At 31.7% G+C, this 13,928-nt stretch overlaps 1 protein-coding gene across 1 annotated transcript; it reads right to left on the bottom strand.

Moving 5' to 3' along the window:
* Positions 1-1,001: 1,001 nt before the first annotated feature.
* On the bottom strand, positions 1,002-7,868 carry LOC7491487 (ferric reduction oxidase 6). The gene is made up of 9 exons (XM_002299370.4): positions 7,387-7,868; positions 7,216-7,309; positions 6,909-7,106; positions 5,625-5,859; positions 3,369-3,696; positions 3,012-3,285; positions 2,366-2,621; positions 1,822-2,251; positions 1,002-1,473 (listed from the first exon to the last, which is right to left on the bottom strand). The coding sequence occupies exons 1-9, from the start codon at positions 7,604-7,606 to the stop codon at positions 1,304-1,306; spliced, it is 2,205 nt and encodes a 734-aa protein (XP_002299406.4). The 5' UTR covers positions 7,607-7,868; the 3' UTR covers positions 1,002-1,303.
* Positions 7,869-13,928: the final 6,060 nt, after the last annotated feature.

The following is a 13,928-nucleotide window of genomic DNA, read 5'->3' on the forward strand; positions in this document are numbered from 1 at the left end:
CATTAATATTGATATTTATTAGCGTCAATTTTATTAAACGTACACTTTAAATTTTCAAATCACAATAAAACAAAAATCTTCTGCGATAAATGACATTGACACTGGTTATGTTTTTTTTTTCATATATATTGTTTTTTACCTGACCGCGGCGGCATAGAGGTAAGTAAGAATTAACTATACATACATAACTGAGAGAGAGATGATAATCATGTATGTAAAGAAGAAGAGTTTAAGTTAAACTATAATTTATTATTGACAATTAAGATTGAGCATTAAGGATTTGAGATTAATAACAACATCTTCATTTTGTTCTTGAGAGTTCCAATTTTAGATGGGGGCATCCGCTTCTATCAAACCAGCAGTTAGTCTCCTCGTTTCTCTTTCAAGTTCCAACCGAAACGTTTCCCGACGCTTTATGACATGCTTTCCACCTTCTTCATGCTTCTTTACTCTATATATATATATATATATATATATACACACACGTTGCTTAGCTTGTATACAAAGTGTATGCATTACTGATTTAGACTTTGCGTACATAAAAATAATAAGACTGAAAGCCTCATATCAGCTGCTGCTCTCTTATCCCATGACATGAAAAACTGGACAAGCTTGCTTTCATTTCATTTACTTACTAACAATCTTAAGTTATTGTGGTTTTGTTAGATGTCTCTCATATCTCATCTTTTCCATCTCCAGTCTCTTGACTCTTCAATTAAGCATCAAAAAGAATGTTTAGGCAGATTGATACACACCACTGCACTGTTCTTTTAGAACAAAGAAACAGAAATACCATCCACCGACGAAGGAACTATTTTGGCACCGAGAGGAGCATGGTATGCTCATGCTGCAGACTAAAATCTGTCAGCTACTGCTTGTATAATAGCCACAACCACTGAATTATTATACTACAGTTGTACCTCAATCTCTTGCGTCATCAATCATGTTAACTTCATCCACTTGGTAAAAATGAAACACACACACACAAACACAGTGAAACAAATAAAAACAGAAATTAATCACATATATCTGCTATGCACTTTCCCTCGACCATATCCATATGCTGTTGTTAACTACATGCACTTCTTATACATATTTGATTCCAACATCCATAAGATATAATTGGGTGCTATTCTTACAGGTTTCGTGAGCATTACAAGCGTGAATGATGCATGCTCTACTTGCATTGCATCTCTGAAGAAGCTGCTGCAGGTGAACGCCACCTCATTCCAGCTGCATATTATAGCCTCTAGGCTCCATTATATACACATATACTCCTAGACATTTTTTCTGGACACGGCATCTACAAATCAAAAGCATGACTGTGGAAATGGAAGACTGGATGGTGGGATTCTCTCTTTAAATTCCGAGACCTGATTTCTCTAGCAACACTGGTCTCAAGAGTTGGAGGACCGCATATGATGACACCCACATCTGCATAACCCCAGTGCTCCGATATGGATCCGAATATTTCTACAATTAGGAAAAAGCACATAGAATAAAAGAAGCAGCAATTTGTTCAGTTTAAATGAAGAGGACTTATTTAATACTTTTGCAGTATAAACTAGGTACAAACTATGTACGATGACAAGCTTGTAGCCACCGTAAATGCTATTTACTCCTAGTATAACGTTGTGATCTGTCAGCTGATTTGGAAATGATTTTGAATAACTGAATATAAAAAAAGCTTAAAGTCTGTTATGATAATTTCATACTTGTATTCACAAAAGATGCAAATCACACCCATTAAATGTATGTCGTCAAATCTTCCCTATTGAGTAACACATGCCAGACAAAATCTAACATTGCATGGAATCATACCTTTGAAGTCTGGTCTTGAACCATACTGAATAGTGGTTATACTAGTATGGTTTTTCTGAAACAAATTCACCGCATCTTCATTATGCTGAACCATGCCAGGCTTTAGCCTATTTTCCTCGTATTCTTCCCTGGCAGAAATCTTCTTTTCCCAAAGATGCCATAAACCAACCACAAGACCCCCAAAGATAACAACACTTGCAAGCATACATCCGAAAAAAAGGAGTCCTTTGTACCACCAAGTTGATATGCTACAAGGATTTATGTAAAATATATACAAAATACCCAGCGAAATAACAAAGCCCACTGTAGACGAGATGACGTACAGGCCAGACCATATACTGTCACCTGTACCAACCAAAACCGACATGCCACAGCCCTTTGACATGGGGCAAACAGAAGAAACTGTAACATTATGAATATCACCCTCCTCCTGTAAATAACAATAATTTAGAGACGGCAAAATTGGATAATTTGAACATGAAAGACAGAAAAACATCTAGGTAAAGACATGTAACACGAGCATATTGAATAAAAATAATCTTACCAATGGAGGATCTGACTCTCGAGTAACATAGATGGAAATCTCAAGATTTAATTTGTCATAGAAATATGGACAAATTGATTCCAGGTCCATCGTCGAGAGAAGAGGAAGTTCATTTGATCTTTTCACAGCCCAAACAATCAAAATATTCCGTGGCAAGCAGGGTCTCCCTTCATTAACACGGTGGAGAATATCACTCAAAATCGCTAGGAAAGGTGAAATCCCTATGCCACCTGCTACCAAAATAAGGTTTTCATACCTAAGAGTACAGAATGGCCAAAGTCAGTCTACTAGAAACAGATATAAAACTTGAGTAAAGCTGGATGTTTGGTAAATTCTATTCTAATTTGTCAAACATTGTCATTTGACACTAGCAATGACAAGCGTTAGCTTTTCTTGAATTCAAGCTTGAACTCTTTTTTTTTTTTTCCTGAAATGAAGAATAAACGATCTGCCTTGGAAATTCAAGTAGGTCATAGATTTGGTAGCAAAGATGGCATCATTTGCTACATTTGGTCAAATGCCAGAATTATAAACAGCTTCAGGCTTATAAATCCTTTTCATTTAATTGTTTGCAGTAACTAATCTAAGGCCTAGAGATTAGAGTATATACATCAAATATAAGTGGTCTTGAGATTAGAGTATATACATCAAGTGGTATGGCGCTTCATGCCCGTATGGCCCCTCAACAGAAGCTGTTATCTTAGGACGAGGTTGGGAAGGGGAAGCTGGTTGTTCAGCCTCGGATATGTTCATGATACTTCCTCTGAGCCTAGCTGTCCACTCCCCAAGAACTTTTATAAGAATTGACAAATGATATTTACCATCCAAGGGACTAGATGAAACACTGAAAGGATGCCATTGCAGCCAAGATAATTCCCGAATTTGAAGGAATACAAAACTGAGGGCATTGTACCGCAGATCTGCATTGTCAAACTTGAAACATTAACATATGGTAATAGATCACATGCAACGAAACAAAAGATATGTGAAGAATCATCATTACTTCCAGGTTTTGAAAGGACCAATTCCACAGTTCCACATGGAAGGCTCTTGGCTGAAATTATATCAACAGTCCTTCGTGATTGGCATAATCTCAGAAATCGATCAAGCATGAAAAGAAATATTCCACCAGCAGCCATACTAAAAATAAAGTCACCAACATGCAATGCCAAGCCGAGAACAAAGACCACGTATAGTTGATGGGTGTAAAAGAACAATTCAAAATTCCACTTCCGAACAGGAGGAAGTGATGTCACCCACATCAATAGACCAGCGACAAGGCTGATAACTCCAGGAAGAATAGCAACACCAATATCTTTCCATGATAATAGCTGCATGAAACAATAAAGCATTTGAGAATAAAGAAGATCTACGAACCCTTTTGGTTGATTTCTGATGAAGAGAATGAAAAGGGTAACCAACTAAATAGTAAAATATTAGCATTTTGTCCAATTGTCCAAATAAGGCTTTCCTAATTCTACATGACGAGCCTTGCTTAAAATCCTTTGTTATATCTACATTTGTAATAGAATTTTTTTTTTCAATTAATACAATAAACCATTGTGACTTTTACTTCTTTCTCCCAGATAAAAGCAAGTTTTTACATCAGTGCACGAGCAAATTAACTACCATAAAAAAATTATGTAGGTAAATATTATGTGTATAGCATCCAAATGAATAACAATCCTATTTATGCAGAACCGAAGGTGAATTCAGCAAATATCATGCGGAATAACTCACAGAACACTCAACGTTCCATTATAACTCAACCAAAAGGTGTACGGGTACACTAAGTAGTATCAAACTAAGAAAAAAAGTATTGTAACCATTAAGTAGTTGGAAATAGCCACCAAAGTTTTTCCTGAAACTGCATTATATAAGAGACTAGTACTTATTACTTCCATATTTCCGTTTCAAACAATTGTGCACAAGGCAAGTAATTAGCTAGTGCAGACTATGCTTGGGGATATAGGGTCTGGAATCTGCCACAGAAGAGAGACTCTCAGGACAAAGATTTTACTGAAGTATCATGTTTAGTTCAGCTGATTTTACACAATGTTCCAACCAAAATAAAACTAAGAACAACAACCAAGCCTAAATCTCAAACTACCTGGTTTCGGCTAAAATAACCAAGCCCATAATAAAACTAACTAGTTATAAAAATTAAAACAATTTGAAAAAATAATAAAGTCAATGCCTAAATTATTAATAAAATCAAATCCTAAAATTTAGCCTCTAGATCATTTTCTTAGATAGTTGACCATACGATTTTGATATAGCCGGACTTATAGACACGAGCGATTCTGAGCATTCAAGTAATGATTTGACATTACTAGATGGGGATCTGGCGCAGACAGGCTATGTGGATGGCCTAGCATATGCTTTCATGGATCAGTGGGGCACGTCTATGTCCAAAAAAAGGTCTAGAATAGTCAAGACTTGTTAGCTCTTTAAAACCACGATAACAGGAGATCCGACTGCTGGGTCGGACTCAAATTTTTACAGGTGATTCTACATGCAATCAGCAAACAAGTCGCTGAACGGACCGTCGGATCTTTTAGAATTGCATTTTGAGCATTGATGCTCCTGATATGGCAACTCTTATTATTTTTCCAATGTTTTTTTCAAACTCTATATTTTAATTCGGATTTTTTGTTTATTTCCTTTTATGTTTTTGGAATCCTAGTTGTTTCCTAGTGGAGGTAAGGTTTTCTAACCTATTTAAAGGTCTTGTAAACCTCTTAAAAAAGCAACCACCATAAGCTTTATGTTCCAGAGAATAAAATTGTGAATTCAAGGTTCACATCTGTAACCCTCTTCGCTCATTAAACCTTCTGTCTTTTTTCTTGCAATTTTTGTGTTGTCACTGTCCTAGTTAGCTTCTGCCTGCATCAGATTCCATGAAATCAGCAGCCTGTTGTTCTACCCCAGTTTTCTTTAGTTCAGTCACCAACCTGTATTACTTTATTTCAACAGAATGCAGCATTACAGCTCTACTTTTGGCATTTTAAATATCCAACTTCCCTTTTGGAATTGTTTTTCCCATTTTCCTTCAGCTTTACCCTTTTAACCAAAGGCACACATACACATATGCACACAAGTTACCACTCAAAATTGGAAGAGATTGTTCATATGTGACTTCACCAACTAACAAGTGAATCCATGAAGTCAAAAGATGCACATGCAAGTGGCTAAGCATGTATTTAAGCAAGAACGTGCAGGCAGAAAAAAAGGAAAACAAAGAAGCATGAGGACTCACTTTATGCAGGAGGTTGCCCTCCATTGCCCATCCAACTACGTACAATAGCCCATGGAGAGTAAACAGCACCATTGTCAGGTGCCCCAGCCATACATGGTATCTCGTGGCATGCTCAAATGGGATATTGATAAAACGGAGAAGAACTGATCCTCTTGCAACAGGAAGAAACAAAAATGCCATGCAATATAATCCCATTGAACCAAGATGACCTCCCATCATTTTCAAGAACAGAATACTGGAAAAGTTTGAATTAGCAAGGAAACTTGGCAAATGGTAGCAGCCTTTTCACGTGAAAAAATTTAGACAATTTACTATGAAATGCAAAGTGATAACTCAAACAATCATCAATTACATATAGGTGCTTGAAACACAAGAAGTTTCCCTCAAACAATACATGTATACTACTTTCTTTCATCCTTTCTGCTCTATTGGCTTTCCACTTTGTAGCTTGAATCTTATTTGATAGCTTATTTAAATTAAACCATCAACAGCTCTCATTTGGTGTTGGTTATCTTAGTAATATTCAAAGTCACCTTTGAATCTGTTTGAGATCAAAATCTTAAAGATAGAATGAGGAGTTGAGGATGCAACATGCTTGTGAACTTCGTACCAGAGAAAATTAAAATTAACAATATTTATAATCTTCAAAGTAAGCTATTGGTATATAACAAACAAAAACCTGTGAGAAGTATATGAAGACACAAATTGTGTAAATGCTGTTGAATTTGTGTGTTGTATTTAAGAATAAGATTCTTAAAAGGACAAAAGAAAAAGAAATGTTACATGATTGACCTAAGGAAAAAACCAAACAGCAGTGGTGGTGTCAAGATAATATGGATACATGTTTTTCAAGCCACGTGATCTTTCTCTCCGTTATTGAAATGCATCCTCTTTTGCATTTACTATTTTCAATTCATTTTTATTACCTTTTGAACTACGAGATTGATATTACAACCAAGATTGGTTTAAGAATTAGAATAGAAAGAAATAAAAGACCTTCAATAACAGAAGTTCTTATAGAAGTCGGTCTATTTAGACCAAGCTAATCACATAAAGCAATGAAGAGCCTTTAAATAACACTAGAAAAAAAAGAATATAAAAGAAATCGTTTTGTTGTGAAAATTAACCACATCAGAGAATCAAAATCCTAAGAATAGAAAACGAAGTAAGATTAAGCAACTAATTTTTGCTTTAAAAAGGAAAAAACTGCAAGCACGAGTAAAGTTAACATGGACATAAACACAATTACAGAATGATCCAAAAAAAGCAATAAAATTGTTTTACCTTTCCTCCATAAGGGTCAAATCCTCCCCAGATATACGGTTGAGACTCTGGATTATATAAGCATACAAGGCCCAGATAACATACACAACAAAGAGTAGAATGCCAATAAACTCAGCAGCAGAAACAACCCCGAATGGTCCATCCACAAGAAAAGGGAATGTCCATAAGCGGACGCCTGGGTGTTTCGAACTCTTCTTCCTGTAATCACAAGTTTACGCCAAAAAACAAGTTATACGAAGATTAAAAGGGCTAGTACATAGAACAAATAATAGGCACATAAGAGAACTCTAATCAGGAGATGACTTACTGCTGGAACTCCTCGTCACCAGATATGATAAGATGAAATATGGAAAGAAAGGCAATAACAAGAACCGGTCCACTTAATACAAGGAATAAGCTTCCTGCAATTTCCAGTTGCAATATCAAGCTTGAAAGCAACAAGAAGACGAATAAGGACAGAAAAGGTTGAATTACAGACCTGTAATACCGCAAGGATTTCCATTGGTGGCATGAATGTATTTCTCAAGCAATCCATTACCAAACTGTGTTGGGAAGAGAAAGATAACCCCAATCCATGCAACAAAAATAGCCCACATTAGAATCTTGAGAATCCATTTCACTGATGAAACAAAGAGAGATGTTTTCTTGACACTTATTTCACTCAAAAGAAGAGGTTCCTGAACAGAGTTTCCATCCATGGTAAAGAAATTGACTTTGTTTTACTCTTCCTCAAACTGTTCAGTATTCCCAGGTGACCAAGAATCACATATATACAGAAAATCAAGCAGACAAATCCAAAGTTCGTAAAATTAATGAAAAGGAAAGTGGATAAAACATGAACCACTTGTTGTAGCACTTGGTTATCAGGTCTTAAAACCATTTTCCTCCATAAATTCTAAACGTACGCAGACAAATGACACTGTCAGATATCTTTTATACACTGTTTTTCAGTCTTGGTTGAGGTTGAGTTTGAGGTTGATGTTGATGGGAAATACAATATTTACCATTCCTATTCTGATCAGAGACAAAAACTGACAGAATTTAGAGACACCCAAAACAAAGTAAAGGAATAGTGGAGTGAAATTATTACCATTTATGCGTATAAATACATGCAACTATCAAGAAAGAAAGAAAGGCCACATAAAATATACGTGTACCTGGGTTATTCTCGTATCGATTGCCAGCAAAACCCAAAAGTCTTTTTCATAGGCAAATGCATAAACCCCACAGACTTTGAGTACAAAGTGGATATTTGCCTTGCTCAACAATGAGTTAGTGACGTGGAGTATTTTATATTGAGTAATTAGTTGACACTAGTCAAGTCAATCGCCTGTGCCCGTGAGTGGGATTAAAAAACAAATTAAGGTAAAAGAAAATCTAAACGTTGCCTGACATGTTTTATAGAAGTAATAAATATTTTTATTATGAATTTAAAATTTTACTTGCCTGTTTAATAAAATAAATCAAGATTAAAGATGTTGAAAAAAATTATTAATAATAATTAAAGATTAAAAAATAAATATAAATATAAATATTTGATCTCATATCACATGAATCTTTTAAATTTTTTTATCTAATTATATGGTAATTACATCTTTATAAGAAAAATAATTACTAAAATCCTATTGAAATAAAATGATTTACTAGTGTAATTTCTCTTTTTTAAAAAAAAATATAACTCATTTTTTATGTTTTTTTTTTATAAAAATTAAAAATCATCACTACAAATATATATATTGGATGAATAAAAACTTTTTTATCTCATTAATATGCTCCTTGTTTACTTGACTTTTATCCCTCAAAGGCCGTGCTTTTTAGAGAAATTTTAATAATTTTAACGTAGATGCGTTAAAAATATAAAAGCAACACATTGTTTATATATTGTCGTGGGCAATTTATTTGGCAATGTCACCGAACCTAACTTGCCTTAACAGGCAAATCTGAAAACCCCTGCCTCGGTCTCCTGCTTAGCTCAAGTCTTAAATTGACTTGGATAGAACTTGATCCGATTCGTTCCGATTAAAACCCTATTTAATTTGAATGAAAGAGTTTTTCAAGATGACATTATTATAAACCTTTCTTTTTATATATCAAGACAATAAAATTTTGAATCAACTCAAATCAAATAAAATTAACGTGTCAAACTCATAACGAGTAATGGTTTTTAATGAGTTTAATAACTTAATTTTTAGAATTTATTTTTTAAAATAATGAGATTTTGAATCAACTCAAATCAAATAAAATTAACGGGTCAAACTCATGACGAGTTATGGTTGTTAATGAGTTTAATAAGTTATTTTTTAGAATCTATTTTTTTAATTACCCATCATACAATAAATATGACATGCACAGGAAATCCACCAAATAGAATCTAAAAAAAAAAATTATGAAAGGTTGAAAAAAAAAAACCTTTCACTAATGTTATAAAAAAATGCCATAACTTTTTTTGAAAATAAATATAAATAAAACGGTATTTAATTAAAAAGTATAAAAAATTAGTGATCAGATAAAAGAAAAAAAAAATCATAAAGGGTTGTACAAGGAGAATACTTGTCATTATAATAATAATATTAATAAAAAAGCTTATATTTTAGAGAGAGAAAACAACACAAACACCGCATCGTTCGACGCTGTAGATTTTTGCAAGCAATTGAAAAGGTTACTAAAAAGTTGAGGCAATGTTTTTTTTTTTTACCCCTAACTTATCATCATCCTATTTTTAGCTAAAAAAGCCCTTGCAATTTTAATAAATCAATCTATCAGCTCAAATCATCCCTAAAATAATTAGAAAATAAAAAATCAATTTGAAATTTTATTTCTTTCTCGACTTGATCTATTTTTTCAAGCAAAATAAAATATAAAAAAAACATCTTCATGAAATTTTTCTCGTTGAATGAAACCTGTTAACACCATGAACGAGTCTTGTCACCAAAATATGGATAAATAATGATTTTTTCTCTTCTCTTTCTATTCAATAACTCTCTCTCCTTCATCAAACTCAGAGATATAAACGTGAAGAAAATAAAATTATAGATCAAAACATATAATTTTCAAATAATTAAAAAAAGATCTCAAGGGTTTATTTTCCAAAAAAGTGTTGTTAGTTTAGAAAAAGCCTTCATTTTTCACCTATTTTCAATGTTGGTTCCTTGTTTTCATTTTTAAATTTTTTACAAATAATAAAATCAAATTTGTTTTTGCGAAATCGAGCACTAAACAAATGATGAGATTTTTTTTATAACCCAAAAATACAATAAATTATCAAGTTCAATCCATAATTTTTAATTTTACTGGAAGTAGATGAACATGAAGTAAATTTGATAAAATTAAAATATTTGATAATGAGATTCGTCAGGCTTGGAAGAGTTAAATTAAAAAATTAAAAATTAAAAATTATATATTTAGAGCTAAAAATATAATTTATTGAAAAGGGGAATTAAAATATATTTTTTTAGAAAATATTTCTCTAAAACAAAATTTTTATAATAAGAAAAGAATATAGAAAAAAAAAAACGAAAAGCCGACGAGCTTTGAAAAGAACATGAAAAGGAAACACATATTTCGATCTTGGTCAATTTATCTAACGACGTGTAATTTTCATCAACTTTTTTTTTTATCAGGGCTCCTCTTTACTAATTTATTAAATTCACTCTTTAAAAAAAATAGAATACCATATGTGGGAGATATATTGATTTTTTTCAAAATATTTTATTTTCTATGCATGCAAATATTCTATTTAAAAAATAAATAGATAATAGCGACTAAAAATCAATGAGAAAAATATAATATATAATCAATTGGAATGTGAAAATATGTGAAGTTGTTTAAATAATAAACATCATTTTATAGATACCACCTCTATAATTACAAATGAAGGCTCCTAACAATCATCTAGGTGGTAATCCAATGGTAAGAGCTTGGGATCAAGAGATTTGCTTCCTCTATGGTTTCAGGTTCGAGTCATGTGGTTGCTCATATGATGGCCACTGGAGGCTTACATGGTTGTTAACTTCAGGGTCCGTGGGATTAGTCGAGGTGCGCGCAAACTGGTCCGAACACCCACGTTAAATTAAAAAAAAAAGTCCTAGCAATCTTGACTCTAACCTGAGCGTTTTTTTACTGCCACGTTTAAGTGACAAGTGGCGATCTATCAAAGTGATTCTCTTTCTCTTTCTATATTGATTGACACCTGGCGCTGCTTTTGGATTTTATTTCTTCCAAACCCGTTAAGAGCAGGTTCATGGCCGTCTTGTAAAATTGACAGAATACACGGACTCTTTCATGATAAATTTGGCTACTTTTTTTTTTTATATATAAAAAAAGAGGTTTATTGACTCATTATTCTCTTCTCTGTCTTGGTCCTCGGCCTCTCTTCTTTCTCTGGACCCTTTTTCTCTGATTTAACAGATCAATCCAATCATCCACGGATTTCGATATTAACTTAAAACCAGTTAATTTTGATCTGGATTTCTTTTCAACATAATATTATTTTGATTAAAAAAAACGAGTCGATTCAGCTTGACTTTATTAACCCACAATCCAGGCTTGAACCGATCTTATAATTAATGCTTGAAGTGGACAATTATATTTCAACACTCATAATACTCCACCTCAGGATTTAGATTTCATTTGTTTATGCGACTGCAGCTATGTTTTAATTAAAATATAGTTTGTAGTTATTTGATAATAAAAAAAATAATTTATTGTTTATGGATCCCACATAATTTTTATTTTAATGAAAAACAAGGAAATCCTGCTTTACACGCACTGTGCATACTAATTGCACTGTTCACTGAACAGTATATATTCAATTGAACAGTGCAAGAGAATTGCACTGTTCACTTAAAAAACAATGAATAGTGCAATTCACTTGCACTGTTCACGTGAATAGTTTTTTTCCAGTTAATTTTATTAACAGTTTTTTTTTTTTAAAAAAACTAGTTTGGAATGAATTAAATTCATTTGCACTGTGACGTGAACAATATTTTTTTCTCTGAAAAACTAGTATAGAGTGAATTAAATTCACTCACACTGTAATATCAATTTTATACCTGATAATATTTTATCTAATTTTATTACACGCTCAAAAAATTATAAAAACTATAGTTCTTATTGAATGAATTTTGTACGTAATGGAATTATAAATAGTTTAATAGAATAATAAAAAATATTTTATATAAAGTATTATTTATTTCATGATGTAATATGAGTAATTAATTCTACAATATTTAAATTTAAAACCATCAATATTAATATATATTTTTTAAAATTATTTTATAACCTCAATTTCAAAAGCATTCTTAACCAAACACATTAAACTATTTTTTCTTCAACCTCAATTTCAACCATAGTTTTAACCAAACACATATTTTTTCAAACCAACCTCAACTAAAAATATTTTTTTATAAAACAATTTTTTTCAAACTATAACCACAACAGCTATCGCAATATCAAATACACTCAAAAACATAATTTTAATTGAATTATTTTGATGGTTTCAATTTAAATTAATGGAAAAAAAAAAACTAGTGCCCGTGTCTTATTGTGGACTAGCTTGCCAAGCTCATAAAAAAAAAAGACAGGCTTACATCATTGATCTTTTTATTTTAGCTTGGTTTAACCGGTAGATAACATGTTATTTGTTTTTTTATAATAATAATAAAAAAGATGAGGTGTTGTTTTCTTTTTTAATTTTTAACCATAAAAAATTTGGTTGGAAAATTGAGTTGTGATTTTTCATATTAAAAAATTAGTTTCTCAACCCGATTTACTTTTCAATGAGATGAAGAGTGAATAATATCTTAATAAAAATTTTATTATTAAATAAAATTTATAACACCAATAACAACATTTTTCTTTGCTAAAATATAGTTAATTAATAACTTTATCTCTTCTTTTTTATTTTTTAGTGACTTTTTCCCTTCTTATATCTAAAAACTAGAATGTTGATAAAAAAACAATTTACTGTAAAAATAAAATTTCAAAACTAAAGGGACTTAAAATAAAGCCAGAAATAAAAGATAATTTTTTCCATGTGAATCTAAGATAGGCCATCTTGAGGTTTTTTTTTTCAATTTAATCATTATTTAATTTTGTCCTAATGTTACAAACCATAATTAAATTGACATGCAATTAAGGTTTAAAACCTTATCAAAAATTTTCAAATCTCAAAAATATAAAAAAATAAAAATCATCAACTGGAAAAATACAGAAAAAAAGATGAAATAAAAAAAGTTTTTTTAAAAAACATTATTATTACAATCTACAACAAAATACAAGAATGCGCTATAGTAAAAGCGCACCGTTGAAGTACCCAAGTTTTTTTAGTTTATCTGGTAATTTGTAGGAAGATATTACCCCTTTTTTCACACAAAAATTATATGGTCAGAGAATTAGATATAATTTTCGTAGTTTTTCATTGTTACTGTAACCTTGAGAATGATATATTTGGGACATTGGGCAACAGATTCCGTATCTGCATGAGAATTGGGAATTCATTTGTTGAGAGGAAAAAAAAAATCGGAGCAGTTGCTTGTAGAACGAGACAACAAGGAAATGAGTATTTGATAATATAGTATAGATGTATTTTTAAAATATATATTTTTTGAAAATATATTATATAAATTTTTAAAATATCACGGAACACAATTTTAAATAAAAAACAAACGGAAAGTGACTGATGGATAATGGGCACATCGAAATCGAATAACGAGACAAAGGAATATTAGGACTCGACACTAAAATACACATGTATTTAACCAATATTACATAACTGCCATTCACTCTGTACTAGTTCTCTTATGGATGCCACGCGTTCTTATATAGGCCGAAGGTAAATAAGCGAACGTTACCAGCAGCTTTCATTATATATTAATTTTGAAATATTCTAAAACTTAGAGGCCGTTACAGAAAAAAAAAAATTGTTAGCAATTTTTTTATATTTTTTAATTTGTTGGTAAAGAAATTATTAAAATATATTTTTAAGTAAAAGGTATTTTAAAAAAAACTATGTTTAAACTA

The sequence above is a fragment of the Populus trichocarpa genome, chromosome 1 (assembly GCF_000002775.5).
Source record: "Populus trichocarpa isolate Nisqually-1 chromosome 1, P.trichocarpa_v4.1, whole genome shotgun sequence".
Classification (NCBI taxonomy): Eukaryota; Viridiplantae; Streptophyta; class Magnoliopsida; order Malpighiales; family Salicaceae; genus Populus; species Populus trichocarpa.